At 46.2% G+C, this 16,882-nt stretch overlaps 1 protein-coding gene across 18 annotated transcripts in view; it reads left to right on the top strand.

Annotated features, from left to right (window-relative positions):
• Window positions 1-16,882, top strand: part of LOC100717367 (ATP-binding cassette sub-family C member 12) — a 98,152-nt gene that overhangs the window by 34,787 nt on the left and 46,483 nt on the right. For 17 of the 18 annotated variants that reach the window (XM_063249307.1, XM_063249314.1, XM_063249319.1 and 14 more), the window contains 5 exons: window positions 3,026-3,108; window positions 10,940-11,108; window positions 13,537-13,692; window positions 15,925-16,072; window positions 16,356-16,589. In XM_063249307.1, coding sequence (XP_063105377.1) covers window positions 10,990-11,108; window positions 13,537-13,692; window positions 15,925-16,072; window positions 16,356-16,589 — 657 coding nt within the window. In that variant the 5' untranslated portion in view covers window positions 3,026-3,108; window positions 10,940-10,989. The remainder of the gene's footprint in view (window positions 1-3,025; window positions 3,109-10,939; window positions 11,109-13,536; window positions 13,693-15,924; window positions 16,073-16,355; window positions 16,590-16,882) is intronic. The other variant, XM_063249316.1, reaches the window with a different exon arrangement.

The following is a 16,882-nucleotide window of genomic DNA, read 5'->3' as shown; positions in this document are numbered from 1 at the left end:
ATCCTGAGCCCCAGAGTCAGGGCCAGTGCGGAGCGGCGAGCCCTGCGGCTACCTGCAGCATGAATCCCTGGCTCCCCTGGCCACGGCAGCGGAGCAGGAGCTGAATAAGTCACTTGCATGTGCAGAGCTGAACTCCCAGCAAATGTCTGATGCCTTTAAAAAATGTGATTCCTCTTCATTATTGAATGTTCTCCACAGACTGAAGAAAGTGTGAACTCTGCAGGCCGTCTAAACGGACCTATACATTGTGTATGGTCGCTGGCCCATTGGTTTGTGCCCTCTGCCCCATGAGGCCTTCCAGCCCCTGCCTGCCCTGTGTTAGTGAGGAAGCCTGCCTGCAAGCCACAAGGGGCACCACAAACTCCTCGTCCTCCCCTGCCAGTCCTCAGATTCTCAGAGCTGCAAGAGCCACACCAAAGACAGCATCGTGATGGCTGCAGTTACTGCGGCCTGGCAGGTGCCGGCTCTCCCAGTGCTCTTCAGCTGCCCTCTCTTCCCCAACTGCAGGCAAACAGATTCTGCACTACAGGCGGCTCCTGGGCCCTGGCAGAGAACGGCACGACAGACGGGATGGAGACGTTAGCCAAAGCAGACTTCCTGATGGAGAAAGTCGCATTTCCTCCCCAGGGGCTGCCAAATTTAGCAAAGTGCCATTCCAGCTGCCAAGCTTCCAAGCCATCTCAGAGAATCCAGGCTGCAATCCCTGTGGAGTGCTCAAGGAAATGACATTCAAGCCCCAATTTCCTGCACATACGGGTTACCCAAATCTGGCCACAGAGGAGGACCTGGGGTGCATCTTGGCCCCAAAACTCCCCTAGCCAAGCTGCTGCCAGGACTCTGTGCCAGTAAGAAGTGAGCAAGAAAACAGAAGTGGTGGGTGAGGGTTCTTCACTGATGACATGTCCCCCCAGGCGGACCAGCGTCAGGGGCCAAGTGCATCCCACAGAGGGGAGCACCTGGGTGACCTGGTGAGGGAAGGACCAGAGGGCACTGGAGTGCTCTGTGTGGCCCTGAGACTAGAGCAGAGGTTGTGGGAGCAGTTACACTCAGTTCCAGACATGGGAAAATTTCCTTCCCTTTGGGAGAATTTGCCTAAAAAGCACTTTTTTAAAAATCAGTACCGGGGATCGAACTCACAACCATGTGCTTGCAAGGTAGGCACTTACGCCGCTGAGCTAAATCCCCAGCCTTAAAATTATTTTTTTTTGAACTGATTTTGAACCTATAAAAAAGTAGGAAGAATAATGCAAAGACGTTCTACTACCCTTGACTGAGATTTTCAGACTCACATTTTGCCACCTTTGCTTACTATTCTCTCTCTGTGTGCTAGTATTATTTTTTGGAAGCATTGGAAGTCGCCTGCAGATATTTTGTTCCATTAACCCTAAATACTTCAGAATGAATTCCCCATAACTATCAAATGACACAGCTGTCAACGTCAGGAAGCTGAGCTTTGACACAGCGCTGCTGCACCATGTGCAGTTCAGATTCCTTCTCCAGTTGTCCGGCGTTCTTGGTTTTCCTTTTCTGACCCAGCATCTCCTCCAGGACTGTACTGCTTTTTTGCCTGCCTGGACTCTTTAGCTTCCTTTCACTGGGGATGTTTGTTCTTGCTTTGTCCTTCTTGGTGGCACTGCCTTGGGATGCTCTCGGGGCTCATCCAAAGAGGGACTGGGGTCCTGGCTCAAACTAGCTTCCGGGCAGCTTGGGGTTTGATTGGATCGGCCAGAGGGAAATCCCCCATGTACACAAGACACTGCATCTGCCAGATCTGAGGTCTTCACAGGTTCTTTAAATTCTTGGATTCACTGAATTTCTCTCCCCAGAGCCATCTTGAGTGGGTTTCAGAACCTGTGAGCTCTCTGTCTTCACTCATCTGCTGTCCGGCTCTCTGGCTCTGCTCTATGCTGGTCACTGTGGCAAGCTGGGCAGCTGGTCCCGGCCGGTGGCACCCGCACTGTGGGGACAGTGAGGGCGAGGATAGGGCAGCAAGACTGTGCTCGAGGTTGTGCGCTGCTCGGGTTTCTCCCCACCTCTCTGGGTAGAGCCACAGGCCTCTCCCTGCATCTTTACTGTTGTCAGCCAAGCAGCCCCATGGTGGCCAGCAGCCATCCAGGTCTCCCTGAAGCAAACTCAGCACGGCCCAGGGCATGGTGCTTCGGGTAGGGAAGCTATGCACTTTCTGATACACAGACAAGTGTGTGTCTGGTGGGGAGGCTGTCCAGGGGACCTTTGTCCAGGGCTGGGCCTACTGGAGGGCCAGCGGACCAGACTACCCTCATGTATGTAAGAGCAAACCTGAACCCCTTCATTCTGTTCCCTGTTTTATTTGTCAACTCTCCTACCAAGGAGTCCCCACGTGGATCCTACATCATGGGACACTGCACGGCCCACAGCCACAGCCAGTGTCTCGCTTTGGGCTTCCTCTCAAAACCTCCCCTCCTCTCCACACTGCTCCGCTGCCCAGCGGTTATATCACTTCCTAGAAGCTCTTCTTGACCCTGCCTCCTCCAGACCCTACTCAGCTCTCTGGCCTCAGAATGCAGCACAATTTGTCGGCATGAGTTGGTAATTACTGACCACGGGCAGCCTCATGGCAGGGTTCACTTTCTCAAAATGGTGGCTAAATATTATAGAACATGGGAGGTTCAGCAGTAACCATCACCTGGAGCATAGCATGGATCTTTTACACTCATTTCTTTAAAATAAACCTTATTTTTTAAAGGATAGTTTTAGATTCACAGAAAAACTGTGAAGATGGTAGTGGGCCCCCTTCACCCCATCCAGTTTCCCTTACTATTCACCTCTTGCATCCTTGTGTAGTTCATAGCAAATACTAATACATTAACACTTACGTTCATGTTTTATGTTTCCCTAGTTTTTACCTAATGTTCTTTGTCTCAAAATCTCATCCAAGACACCACTTTACATTCACAGTAGTTGCTATGTCTTCTCAGGCTCCTCTTGGTTGTGTTACTTTCTCTGTTTTCAATAACCTTGCTGGCTTGGTTTTGTTTGTGCCTAGGACCTTGCAGATGCTAAGCCCATGCTTGAACACAGAGCCACAACCCCGGCCAGACCTTGACAGCTTTGGGGAGCAGTGATCAGGTATTTTGTAAAATGTCCCTTCATCTGGATTTGCCCTGTGGGTTTCTCGTGATTAAACTGGGACTTGGGGTCTTAGGGAGAAAGGCAGCAGGAACAAACCACAACTGTCATCACATCCACTGAAGGCACTCAATGCTTACACCATGCATGGCTGCTGCAACTGAGCATGGTCCCTGGCCAAGGCGTCTCCAGTGGAAAGTCACTTTTCCCCATATTACTCTTGGAAACCTTGTATTCTGGTTGGTTAAGATGTTTCTTGTGGCATTAGGACTGACAATTCTGATGCTGCTGTACATATATACTTAATTGAACAATCAAGTAAAAGGGAGGTACATGGGGGGAGCCAGTTTTTTCTCTTTTAGAACTGGGGTTTACAGATAAGCAGGAAGAGGAAGCTACAATTATGATAATCATGGAAATGATTAAAGTCAGAGAATCAGTGTGAATTTGTGCTTTGCTTAAAATAAATGCAGATGGTTGCATATAGAAATATTCATAGCCATGTGTACAAATAGCTATCAACACACACACACACATACACACACACACACACACACACACACACACACACACACACACACACGGAGAAACAAAGGGGAAAAGAGTGCCAAGACCTTGATTTCTAATACCGTTCTGCAATGAAAGCAATCACATGTACCCAGCAATAGGGGATTCTTTCCATCTTCTGATATTCTCTTCAATTTCCTTTCTCAGAGTACTATAGTTTTTTTGGTAAAGTCTTTTTTATACTTTTTTTTAATTTTAAAGGGAATAAAACAAAACAATAAAATGGGTCCAAACCCAACAATGAAAACAATATTAGATTTCAAAACTAAGGACAAAAGGAAATCCTCCACAGTTGCTACACTGCATATTATTATTCTCTCAATAAGTGCTCAGACTCTGGACTGCAAAGCTGATCACACAATACAAGTCTTTTTACTTCAGTAGGTATCGCCTCAGCCTGTGTTCCTCTGAATCAGGTGGTTGCTTACTCTGCAGGAAGGAGGCTTGGTTCTTCTTGTCTCTCAGCCCATGCGCCAGCTGGCTCATAGGACGGGATCAGCTTCTTGGTTCTCTTCTCGGCCCATGACTGTCCCTGGATCACAGGAAGGGATTGGCTTCTTTGTTCTTCTACTGGCCTGCGTGGCTTCTCCTAGCTCATGAGAGAGGGTTGGCTTCTTGGTTCTCATGTGGCCCACAACTCCTTATGAAGGCTTTCATTTCCTTCGTTAGGTTAATTCCTAAGTATTTCTCTTTTTTTTGTACCAGGGATCGAACTCACAGCCAGGCGCTTGCAAGGCAAATGCTTATGCCACTGAGCTAAATGCCCACCCCTGTATTTCACTTTTTTTATGGCATCATGAAAGGAATTATCTCCCTAATTTCTCCCTTGGTGAGTTTGGTATTGGTGTATAGGAAACACTTAATTTTTGAGTGTTGACTTTGTATCCTGCTCTGCTACTTATTTGATTAAAAGACTGCAAGAATCTTTTGGTGGAGTTTTTAAGGTCTTTATATAGAGGATTATGTCATCTGCAAATAATGGTGACTTAATGTCTCCTTTTCCTATCAGCATCCTTTTTATTTTTTCCACTTGTTTAATTGCTCTAGCTAATGTTTTGGGAACCACATTGAAAGGAGTGGTGACAGCAGACATCCTTATGTTGTTCCTGACTTTCAAGTGAAAGTTTCATCTTCTCCCTAAACTATGATATTGGCCATTGGTTTGTCATAGATAGTATCTTAGTTACTTTCTCATTGCTGGGACAAAATATCTAACACCCACAAATTGAAGGAGGGAATGTTTATTTTCGCTCACATTTTATGGAGGTTAAGGTTACAGCTGATTGGCTCCAAGGCAGGGTGGCATGGGGGCATCACCTAGGAGAAACAGTCCATTGCAGAGAAAGTAGGAGGCAGCAAGGAGGCGAGTATTTGGACTTTCATTTCATCCAGACTACAAGTTTATTGGCTGGGGCCACGAACACCCAGGGTGAGCCTTCCCATTAGCCACATCCACTACTACACTGAACCAATCAATGGAGTCTTTAATCCGTTATTACACACCCTAGATCCAGCTACCTCTGAAAAGCTTCACCTATGAGTGCATGAGCCTCAGGGGACATTGAGACACAAGTCATGAGGTTGAGATAAAGATCGTCTAGTCCAAATTTATTCAGGGTTCAAAAAACTTTTTTTTAAAACAGGAATGTCAATTGAGATACTTTTTTTTGCATCTATTGAGATGATGTGACTTCTGTCCTTGGTTCTGTTTATGTGGTGTATTGCATTTATTGATTTGCATATGTTGAGCCATTGCTGCCTCCCTGGAATGAATCCTACTTGGTCATGATAGATGGTCTTTTTGATGATTTGATGTATTCTGTTTGCCAGTATCTTATGGAGGATTTTAACATCTTTGTTAAAGATGATTATCATTAAAAAGATTGGCCTGTAATTCTCTTCCTTGGTTGGGTGTTTTTCTGGTTTTAGAATCAGGGTAATTGTTGCTCCCAAGAATGGCTGTGGGAGGACTGCTTCTGTTTCATTGAAGAGTTTGAGGAATGTTGGCACTAGATCTCTGAAATTCCTGTAACATTTGGTAATGAGTCCATTGGAGCCTGGACTTTCCTTAGTTGGTAGTTTTTATATTCTTTAATTTCACTGTCTGATACTGCATTATTCAGAATTTTTATATCTTCTTGGTTCAGCTTTAGTAGTTCATATATACCCATTTCTTCAGAATTTTCCATTTTATTATCATATAGATTTTAAAATAGTTACTGATGATTTTCAAAGAACCAGCTCTTCCATTTATGGATTCTTTCCTTTTTATTTTTATTTATTCATTTCTTTTTATTTTATTGGTACAGTTTACATATACATAATGGTAACATTTATCATATGGAATTTGTACCCATACATGATATATCTTGTTTCTTTTTTCCCATTCCCTTTCCTCCCCATTCAGCCCCTTTCCCTCTTTTTCTGACAAAAGTTTTATTTCCATTTATTCCTTCTATTCTTTTTTCTTATCCTTCTGCCCCCAACCCCATTCCCCTTCTCATTTGAACAGTTTCTTCTCATTTCTCAATATTTATTATATATATTGGTTCTTATTTACACTTTCCATTTTTCACACTAGAACATGTGAGATTTGAACATGTGTGTCTAATTTATTTCACTTAAGAATATGCTCTACTATACAAAAAAACACATCTTTTTATGCATTCATCAGTTGATGGACATTTGGGTTGTTTCCAAGTGTTATGGTTGATACATTGTATCAATTTGAGAAGTTGAGAAATTTAATTAAGAGGCTCAGCAGGGAGCTAGGATCCTTACTTTGTAAATATCCTTATTCTGTGAAAGAGGAAGGCACAGAGATTTTGTGAGTGCTACACTGGGTGTGGGTAGCCTGTATGCAATATAAGGTAGGAGAAATGTTCTTCCCTCTTTTGCTCTGGCTGCTTTTGCTGGCTGCTGCATAAAAGTGTTGTCCCTGTGCCATGCTGCCCGGCCAGCTGATTATGGACTGAAACCTCCACAAACGGTGAGCTAAATAAACCTTTCTTTCCTTCATTTTGGATGTTGGGTATTTTGTCCCAGCAGCAAAATAAAAGTAACTAAGACACAAAGATTTAGCTATTACAAACTGTGCTACTGTAACTATGACTGTGCATATATTATCATGATATGATGCTTTTAATTTTTCAACAAGATAACAAAAAGGGGAATAGCTGGTCTGATAATATTCATGGGATAATTTTAATTCTTTTGCATTTACTTAAGTATAGTGTATGAGGTAATGTGTGTTCTATTTTGGAAAATGTCCCATGTCCCACTGAAAAGAATATGTGTTCTAATGTTATGGGGCAGAATACTCTGTAGACATCTACTAAGTCCATTTGTTCAAATGTTTGCTTCAGTTCTGATGCTTCATTGTTGTTGTTTTTTTTTTAGATGGTCATCTACTTGTGAGAGTGAGGTATTGAGATCCCCCCAATACAACTGTATTAGTGCTTACTTGATTTTTCATGTTTGTTAATATTTGTTTTATATAGTTGGGTGCGCTGGTATTTGGTGGATATATGTTAACAAGTATTATGTCTTCCTCTTGGATTGTTCCCTTTTCCAGGATGGAGTGATCTTCTTTGTCTCTCTTAATCAGCATTGGCTTGAAATCTTTGTCTACAAATAGAATAGCTACCCCTGCTTTCATTCCAGGGTCCTGTCACGTGGAGTATTGTTTTCCACCCTTTGCCTTTTGGTCTATGAATTTGTTTTTAAGTAAATGTGTTTCTTATATTCAGCATATTGTTGAATCCTCCTCTTTCTCCTCCTCCTCCTCCTTTTTCGTTTTGAGATAGAGTTTCCTATGTAGTTCAGGTGGGCCTTGAACTGACTTTGTAGCCCAGGCTGTCCTTGAGCTCACAATAGTGCTTCTGTCCCAGCTTCTCGGTGCTGGCATTATGGGCACATGCCACCACACTCAGCTGGATCTTGCTTCTTGATCCATTCATTCTGCCAGTCTGTTCTGACTGGTGAATTAAGACCATTAGCACTGATGATGTTAACTAATGTGTATTGACTTATCCTTGGCATGTCATTTTCCTATTGTTGGCTCCTTTTTTCTTCCTCTTTTTAATTTCTTGCCTTGCCTGGTAGATTCATTCTGTTGTGGTGTGTGGAGTTGTAATCCTTGTTTTCTATTTCTGAAATGCCTTGAGAATATTTTAAAGTCCTGATTCAGTGGTCATAAATTTCCTCACGTTTTCTGTCATGGAAATACCTTATTTTCCTCTCAGTTTTGAAAGAAAATTTTGTGGGGTACAGCAATCTGGGTTGAAGGTTGATTTTTTTTAGGGCTTAAAATTCTTCACTCCAAGTTTGCCTTGACTTGAGGGTTTGTGTTTAGAAGTCTGCTGTGATTCTGATAGGTTTTCCTTTATAGATGATTTTATTATTTCCTCTAATAGGTTTAAATATTCCATATTGAATTTCTGGTGTCCTCAGAATTATATGCCTTGATATAGATTTTTTGATCATGGCTACTGGAGTTCTATATAACTCACTTATCTGTGTGTCAAATTCTTTTTCTCTGTGTGGGAAGTTTTCTGCCATGATTTCTGCAAACAGGTTTTTAATGTCATTTGCTCGATCTCCTGATTTTTCATTGACTCGATCAATTTTATGTTATTCTTTTTTGCATCATCTAGGAGGTGTTGGATTAATTTCTAGTGGTCTCTTGCTATTTTTTTTTTTTGTCTTTTTATCAGTACCAAGGATCAAACTCATGACTGCCTGCTTGCAAGGCAGGCACTTATGCCACTGAGCTAAATCCCCAGCCCTCTCTTGCTATTTTTAAGAAATCTTTCTTTTCACGATTTCTAAGCACATCCTGCCTTTTACATCTGAGTTTCTGTCCTCACATTGGCACATTCATCTGCAGGTACTTTCAGTGGGATTTTTATTCTACTGGATGTGTGTGTGTGAATCTCTTTCATGAATCCCATTTCTCTCCTATGTTGGGAATTCACAGTTTCCATCATTTTCCTAAGCTTGTTTTTCTTTATCAGTATCTGCTCTGGAGTCACTAAGTATGTCTTCACGGTCACCATCTATGTACTTATATGAGAAATTATTCCTGATTTGATTTCTCTAAGAGCCTCATTCCTCTGCTTTGTTATTTCTGTTGTTACCACTTCAGAGAGTCCAGGTGCATGGCTTTCAAACAGTTCTACCTCCTTGCCTACTGGGCTTGCCTGTAATAAACTGGAAGTCCGAGGTTTCATCTTGTTTAAGGGTCTTCTCATTTTCTTTTTTTTAAAGTTTAATTCCAAGGTTGATGCTTGTAAGTTGCTTAAGGTAAGAAGCTTTATTGTTAGTATTCAGAACCTTGAGGAAATGACTACTTCTCAGGGATGTCTTCCAGGTGTGCCTGGCTAGAAATCACCTCTTCAGTTTATTGTTGATGAGAGTTGCTGCCTACTTGGCCCAGCCCCTGGTTCTTTGGCACTGGCCTATTGTATTACTTATGAGCCTTAGGCAATTTCAGTCTTATACCAGGAAGAACAACCGAGTAGAGCAATTATGTCACCTTAGCTAAAGTAATATGATCAACAGTAACAGTAGCATCAAACAAAGCCTAGAAAATGACAAACTGAGGTAACTATTAATTTGTCACCTTTAGCCATATGAACCAGATTTGTGGTTATATAATAAAATCTAAACTGAACCAGAAAATTGTATATAGTAAATAAACCCTCACCATGGCAATTTTACCCTTAAGGAAGAAAATACAAAGGGGACTGGGGAAAATAGAGAAATAGAAGAAGCAGGGGCAGAAGACGAGGATGAGGGAATAAGAAGCAAGGCTGGAGGACTAAAGAAGGAACTTTAGGAAACTGGTGAAGAAGACAGGAGGGCAAGGGAGAAAGAAGAAATAAAAGGAAGAACAGGACAGAGCAGAACAACAACAATAAAAGAAGTAGAAACCATGTTCACACTCATATAAAAACAAGATCAAGAAAAACCAAAACAAACAAAAAACCCAGACAATTGGGGGAAAAAAAGGAAGAGAAAGAAAATAAGAAAAAAATAGCCCACTTCGAAGCATGTGTCTGCTGTCACTGGTAGACAGTGTGGGCAGCCGCAGTCCAGGTCTGAGATGATTAATCCCAGGAGGCCAGGCATTGCTTTATGGCAGGTGTTGGACAATCCCTGCACACCTGCACCTTCAGCCCTGGTGATGGCCAGGTTAGTTTCTGTTTGTGAGTTTGGCATCTGCTTTATTCTGCCCAGAATACTCCTTGTCCCTCCTTCTAGCACGAACATGGCTCCCTGACCTCCTGCTGACCTAAACTCAGCAGCCTGACCTGTCACTGACAGCTACTAGATAGAGCCATGCAATGGCTGTTCTGAGTTCCGAGCTCAGTTGGCCCCTCTCCAAGATGGCTACTGGCCCATTGTCCTCTCTGGAGGATGTCAGAACCCAAATAACTCACCGGCCACTGCCGCTTGCTGCATTCACTGCACTATTGCACTGGCCCTCCATGGAGGCCTCTGAGGCCACCAGTAGTCATGGTGTGTTACAGGTCTGAGCCACCCCTCCCATCCAGGCTCAAGGAGAAAGTGCGGCTGGTCACCTCCTTCTTCTCTGCTGAAGTCTCTCTTCACTCTCCCTGCGGGCTTCAGTTCTCTCTTCAGATCCTTTGGAGCCCAGGGACTATCCCCCTCCCTTGCATTGCAATATTCCACTGTCTGGACACTAAATCTTGAAGAGGCTCTTTCTCTGCTGTTCAGAACTCCACCATCTTCCCAGATGTCTCTTTCCCTTTTTTTTTTTTTTATTAGTTTCTGCTCTCATATTTTATAATTTCTTTCTCTGAGTGGTGGCTTTGCTACAGGTCTCTGACCATGGAGTAAAGACATGGAGGGGATTTAGGTTCCTGGAGGGAACCTGAGGGAATAAAGGACAAATGTGTGACAAACTGTACTCTGTGTTACACTAAGAGACTCAGATTTTCTACGAGACTCTCTTGGTAGACTAGGATTCAGCCTTGACCATGGGCTCGGTACCAAGAGAAAACACACAATGGGCTGTTTCTGCTCTCAGCCAGCCCCATGTAGGAGATGAGGAAGAACAACATGACCTTACCAGAAAGTGGTTTCCAAATGGAGGTGGGGTGTGCTTCCGCATACATGCAGATGGCTAAGGGGAGATCTGGCCTGCAGGGAAGTCAAAGCAAGGGCATAGTTGCGGTGGAGCGGACCAACTCCACTCCCAATGTCTCCATTTCTCAGTGAATCTCTCCATCTGCCACAGAGTGAGAGCCATCCTCAGCCAAGAGCCAGGGGCTCCTGAGTGCCATCAGGATGGTGGGTGAAGGCCCTTACCTTATCTCGGATCTGGACCGGCGAGGTCAGCGGAGGTCCTTTACGGAAAGATATGACCCCAGTCTCAAAACCATGATCCCAGTGCGGCCCTATGCAAGGTGAGTCTGGAGCAAGGCTGGAGGAGGCAGGACATTCGGGAATGTGTCCAGGGGAGAGGTGGCCGCTTCCTCTGCTCCGCCTGCTGCTCTTTGTCTGTCCCTTTTGTTTATCCATTCATCCACCCCCCTCATGTGTACACTACTCACTTCTTGCCTCTTCCTGTCTTTGGGAGAGGGTGACAATAGCTAACATGTCAGGATCTGTGTGCGTACTTTACAGCCCCCTTGGGCACTGTTATTTTTATCTGATAGAAGAGGAAACTGAGGCAGCAGGCAGTTGTGCAGCATGCTTAAAATTTACCAGGTTGTGTTCACTCTTTAATGAATGGCATCAACCATTAGTGGCTTAAAATAATTGCCACTTACTTAGCTTATGACTCTATGGAGACCCACGAAACAGAGTAACCTCTCCTGGCCTTGACCAGGGTCACTCAAGGGGGCTGTGTGCCTGAGTCAGCTGCTGTGGACCGGGGGAATGGGGACCACCTCAGTGTCCAGTAGTCCAGGTTGGACTTGGCCACAGAGCAGTGTGCTGGGCTTCCTGGAGAACAAACAGAGGCATGCAAGGCTTCCAGAGACATGGGCTCAGAGCAGGAATGCAGTTACTTCCCACAGAGTCCTACTGGCCAGAGTGGGTTGCAGTAGCCAAATTCAGGGTGAGAGGAAGAGGCTCTGCCTCTTGATGGAATGAACTGTGAGAGAATGTTCTCAGGGCCTCGGGGTGCAGATGGGGGAGTGAACACAGTCGTCTTTGAGCTCCAGGATAGGACTCAGGCAGCCTGCCGCCCGAGCCTCACATGCTCGGCATTACAGTACCATTTAACACAAAACTAGGAGGAAACCCACAGCATGTTCTCTGAGCACCAGAAGGTCTAGTGGCATCTCTATGGAGAGGTGATACTGCCAGCTCCTATGGGCCAAAGATACATACATGTGAGCTTTTTAAGGTGCGAGGTGGAGGTCGGAAGGCTGTGGACTGCTCTCCTCTGCTGCAAGGGAGCTCTGACCACCCACTGCTTCCGCCCAGTTTGTAACTGCTCGATGGATTGCACAGGGTGGGTGCACAGTATCTCATTAGTCCTGTTGTAGCTTGGGTTCTTTCAGGAGTCCCAGTCTGAGCCGAAAACTTGGACGCAGGCAGCTCATTTGGAAGGTGAGGTGGGGCAGGGAGGGGATTCAAGGCACTTAGGCAGAGGGAGAGGAAAAGACAGCGTGGCTGCTGCGGGAAGGGGAACTGGACTCTGCCAGGTCCTCCCCAGAGCGTCCAGGTTTCTACCCAAAGTGTGTGTGCCGTGAGTGTCCATGGCTTCTGCACGCCGCTGGGTGGGGTTCCCCTGAACCCCTGCAGTTGCAGGCTGTACTCAGACCCTTGAGAAAGCTGTGGAACAGTTGGTAAGAAGCGGCACAATGTACATTTGCAGGGACGCTGCCACAAGAACTCGCGTGTAGCTGCCCTTCCCAGCTGGGAGGCAGAAACAAGGACTCCTCCCGAGTATGCCACTGGCGCAAAGCTCTCACCTGTGGGACACAGGAATGCTCAGTGTCTCATGCATGATTCTCTGTTTCCCACATCTGTCCTGGCTTGGATGGCTCATTCCTCAGGGACAAAATGTGGTGTTTTCTTCTTCATTTCCTTTGCCTCTTTCCTCTTCCTTTTTCTTCCTCTTCCCTCTTCATCTTCCCTCTTGCACCCTCCTCTCCTTTCCTTTCTTCCTCCTCCTCTGGCTCCCTTGGTCCTTTTCTTCTTCCCTTCCTCTTTCCCCCACCCTTTTGCTTTCTGCATCTTCTCCTTTACCAGATGGCTGATACACGTACTAACGCACTCAGCCCTGGGTTCAGCGCTGGCTCCTGTGCCCTTGGCTGACCCAGCGGCAGTGCACCCTGCTTGGCCTTTCCCCTTCCTGGGGGAAGAGATGTCCACTCAACCCTGCTGATTTTCCACCGGTGCAGCTCTTCCTGTGAGATGGTCAAATACTGGTAAATGATCAGCGACTGGGTCATTGAAAACTCCACTGGTTTGTAGCATTTGTCAGCTTGTGTGATGTAAGGGTCCCACCATACTTCAGGATGTGAAGTTGGGAAGAGAGGCACAGTAGTTCACCAATCATGGTATTTATACGGTACAGGTGATGGATGTAAATAATCTCAATAGAATAGATAATAGTAAAGTAATTGAGAAGTACCAAGTTTTGAATATGATTACTTTGTCTTTAAGATCATTTATGTCAATTTCTGTAACTGAGTTTTGAATACTGGCTGAGTTTAAGCACTAACTTGCAAAGTTCCTGAAAAAGGAGATCAGCTGGGATAAGCTGGTCCCAGTGCATGGTGCTTGAGGGCTAAGGAGTGTGGTTACAAGTGCAAGCCAGGTGGTCAGGGCAGTGACTTCTGGTGACCTGGGCATACTGCACATCTCGCGTGTCCGCAGGCTGGCACCCAACCCAGTGGATGACGCGGGGCTGCTCTCCTTCGCCACCTTCTCATGGCTCACACCGGTAATGGTGAGTAGCTACAGGAGCACACTGACTGGGGCCAGTCTGCCGCCGATGTCTCCCTACGACTCCTCGGACATCAACGCCAAAAGGTACCACGATTTGCTTGGGTCCCCTGGGGAGAAGAGTTCACCTGGGGAAGGGTCCCATGAGCCGTGTGGTGTGTGTCCATGTCCCCTGTGTGGGACTGGACATCTGGGGGTGCTGGTAGCCCTTCTTAGGACTGCTCCCGAGAAGGGCTGGCCTGCCTGTACATCATGGTGCAGTCTCTGGGGAGGAGAGGCCTGGCCAGAGCTGGTGTGGACGGAGGGCTGGTTAGAAGCGCTGGGCCCCTTGGTGGGTTTGTGGGAACGGTGTTTCAGGGTGGAAGTGGCTGGAAAGACACTTTGTACTCTGCTGGTTGACACCCTGATGGACTGAAGCTTGCAGCTCTTTGCATTGGGTTTGTTGCATTATAAAAATTGTTCTTAGATGGTTGTTGTACAGAGTAGTTAGGCTGAGCCAAATGCAACTGCTTACATTTGCCTTTCTGACTTGTAAAAATGTGAATGTCACTGGTCCAACCAAATTCACATCCATTATGAAATGCTAAAGAAACAGAATTTGAGCAGTGACAATTTCTCTGCCATGTACTTATTCTCCTCCCTAGAAGCTACACATAGATAAAATGTTGACAGAGCCCTGCCCATCATTTTCTGCATGGATTAAACAGAGCCAGTGCTACCGTCTTCTACAGAGCAAGTTCTCATCTCCATCCTCCCCACTCACAAGTTACGCTTTACACATTTAAAGAGAAAAAAAATGCAACGTACTATATAGTCACTGACCCCTTGGCTCTCTTTGGCTGAAAGTTTATAGACTCATCTGTGTCCACACCAGGACATTGACTTTGTTCCTTCCAGTGCCTGCATTGAATGCTGTGGTTCTGGTGACCTGGGTTTTACGCAGGCATAGCTTTCATGGCCACCTGAGCTTGTTTCTCCTGGAAACCACCCCATCTTTGGTCACAAGGGGTAAAATACGATACAGCACACTTCCCAGACTCTTTAATTACAGGGCTGCGAGGACCAGCGGTCACCTTGCAATTGCTTGTAGAATTGTGCTTCTTTTCCCGGAAGAAGTCTTAGCTGACCCCTGTGAGGAACACTGAGGGAAAGGGGCTGTCAGTACCCATGGAATATCGAATCTTCTTTTTCCTCTTTGCCCATTCTTCATCATTTTTATTGCTTCCTTCCCTCTACATAATATCACTTAGATCTGCTGCTCTCCTGGCCTATGCTCTGCTCTGCTCCTGGGGCATCTCATCCACGCCAAGGCTCAAACCCCAACATACACAGGCTCTGCATGCTATCTCCAGCCCTGGCCTCTCTTCCAGCTATTGAGTCCACCTGTCCTGCACCAGACTGGACAGCTGCATTTGGATGCTTCTTAGATGCTTATCTGTACCTAACACCACACACACACACACACACACACACACACACACACACACACACACACACTGGGTGCTGAGGATTCATCACAGGGCCTCACACATGCTGACATATTGGTCGTTGGGTCAGATCTGATAATATTTTCCCCTTCTTTTTCCATTCCTGAAAAGCCAGGAAGTTGGGATCTGCTCTGATCCTTTCTCCCTTCTCCCCACATCTTATTCACTGGCAGGTATTCTTTGTCCCTCCATGACCACCTTTCCTTGAACCTACTGCCCCATCTGCCTCACCACTGCTGCCTTTCAGCTGGAGGTGAACCACTCCCTCTTGGGGTTCCATGCTTTTGCCTTTGCTCTCCAATCCATTATAGTCATAGCAGTCAAGTGACCTGGCAGAGATCCACAGTGCTTTGATTGAAAGCCTACAAAGGCTTCCCCTGCACTTGGACTGCACTCTAAACTCTTCCTGAGGCCCTTGAGGCCCTGAGACTGGGCTCAGCCTGGCCTGGAGCACCTCATGGGCCCCTCTCCTTCACGGTGTACTCCTGCTGCACTGGCCTCCTTGTGACCCTTGGATGCTGACCATCTTTTCCGCCTGGAGAAGAATTTTCTCTGGACTTCTCAGCCCTGTGTTCTTATCAGAGTGGGTGATGTGGCCAGGAGGCAGGGAAATGATGGCCTGGAAAGGGGCTGAGAGTCTGGGCATCGCTGCCAGCCCCTCCTGGGTCCCACCTACCCAGGAAGAGAAGAAAGAACAAATGCGCCTGTCTGATGGCACCCATGACTCACAGGAGGGTTGCACAGAGCCCTTGCATGGGCTTTGACACGTGCATGGCTTCAAACAGCAAGCAGAGACGTCAGTCCTGTGTCATCTTCCTGTCTTTCATAATAGGTTTCGAATACTTTGGGACGAAGAGGTGGAAAAGGTGGGTCCTGAGAAGGCCTCCCTGGGCCATGTAGCCTGGAAATTCCAGAGGACTCGGGTTTTGATGGACGTTGTGGCCAACATCTTGTGCATAATCATGGCAGCTATAGGGCCGGTGAGCGGGGCATCCTCTTCCCTTTTGTCTCCCACATCCCCAGCTGGGCAGAGTAGTCATCAGTTACTTTCTCTACAAGCTGGTGAGTTTAGTACATTGTCATTATCCTTGTGCTCCTTGGGGGTGAATTTTCATAAAGTGAATCCTTGCTGAGCACAACAGCAAGCACTGAAGTTAATTAAAAAGTTTGCCTCATAAAGTCAGTTGCTGACTTTATCTGAGGCCTCCCTCACCATCCTCCACCCCAGCGGCCTTCTCCTCTCTCCAATGCACTGTTTTACAGACAGTTCTCATTCACCAAATCCTCCAGCACACTGAGAAAGCTTCTGGGAAATTCTGGGTTGGCATCAGCCTGTGCGTAGCCCTCTTTGCCACTGAGTTCACCAAAGTCCTCTTTTGGGCCCTGGCCTGGGCCATCAACTACCGCACGGCGATCCGGCTGAAAGTGGCTCTCTCCACCCTGGTTTTCGAGAACCTGGTGTCCTTCAAGACGCTGACACACATTTCAGTTGGCGAGGTAACCTGGTCCCAAAGACTAACTTTAGGAAGCTGGTGGACATAGGAGGTGTCTGAGTCTGTGCAAGGTGTGGTTTGGACAGGGCACCTCCTCCCCCTTGATGGTCTGTGTCCTGCCCAGATGGCCTATCTCTTCTACGTGAAAACGTGGGAGGAATTCGGAGAAAGGTCGACCCCACTGGAGCCGGAGAATCTGGGGCAGACAGGATGGTGCTCGGTAGGGACTTCCATGAATCCCTTTGACTGTTAGGGAGGAAACTGAGGAAGAACAGAGACTCTGTGGATATTTAATAA

This window comes from Cavia porcellus, unplaced genomic scaffold (genome assembly GCF_034190915.1).
Source record: "Cavia porcellus strain 051 isolate PalLab524CR breed Dunkin Hartley unplaced genomic scaffold, mCavPor4.1 scaffold_5, whole genome shotgun sequence".
Taxonomy (NCBI): Eukaryota; Metazoa; Chordata; class Mammalia; order Rodentia; family Caviidae; genus Cavia; species Cavia porcellus.
The sequence above is the reverse complement of the archived record's forward strand: the minus strand, read 5'-3'. Positions and strand labels throughout refer to the sequence as shown.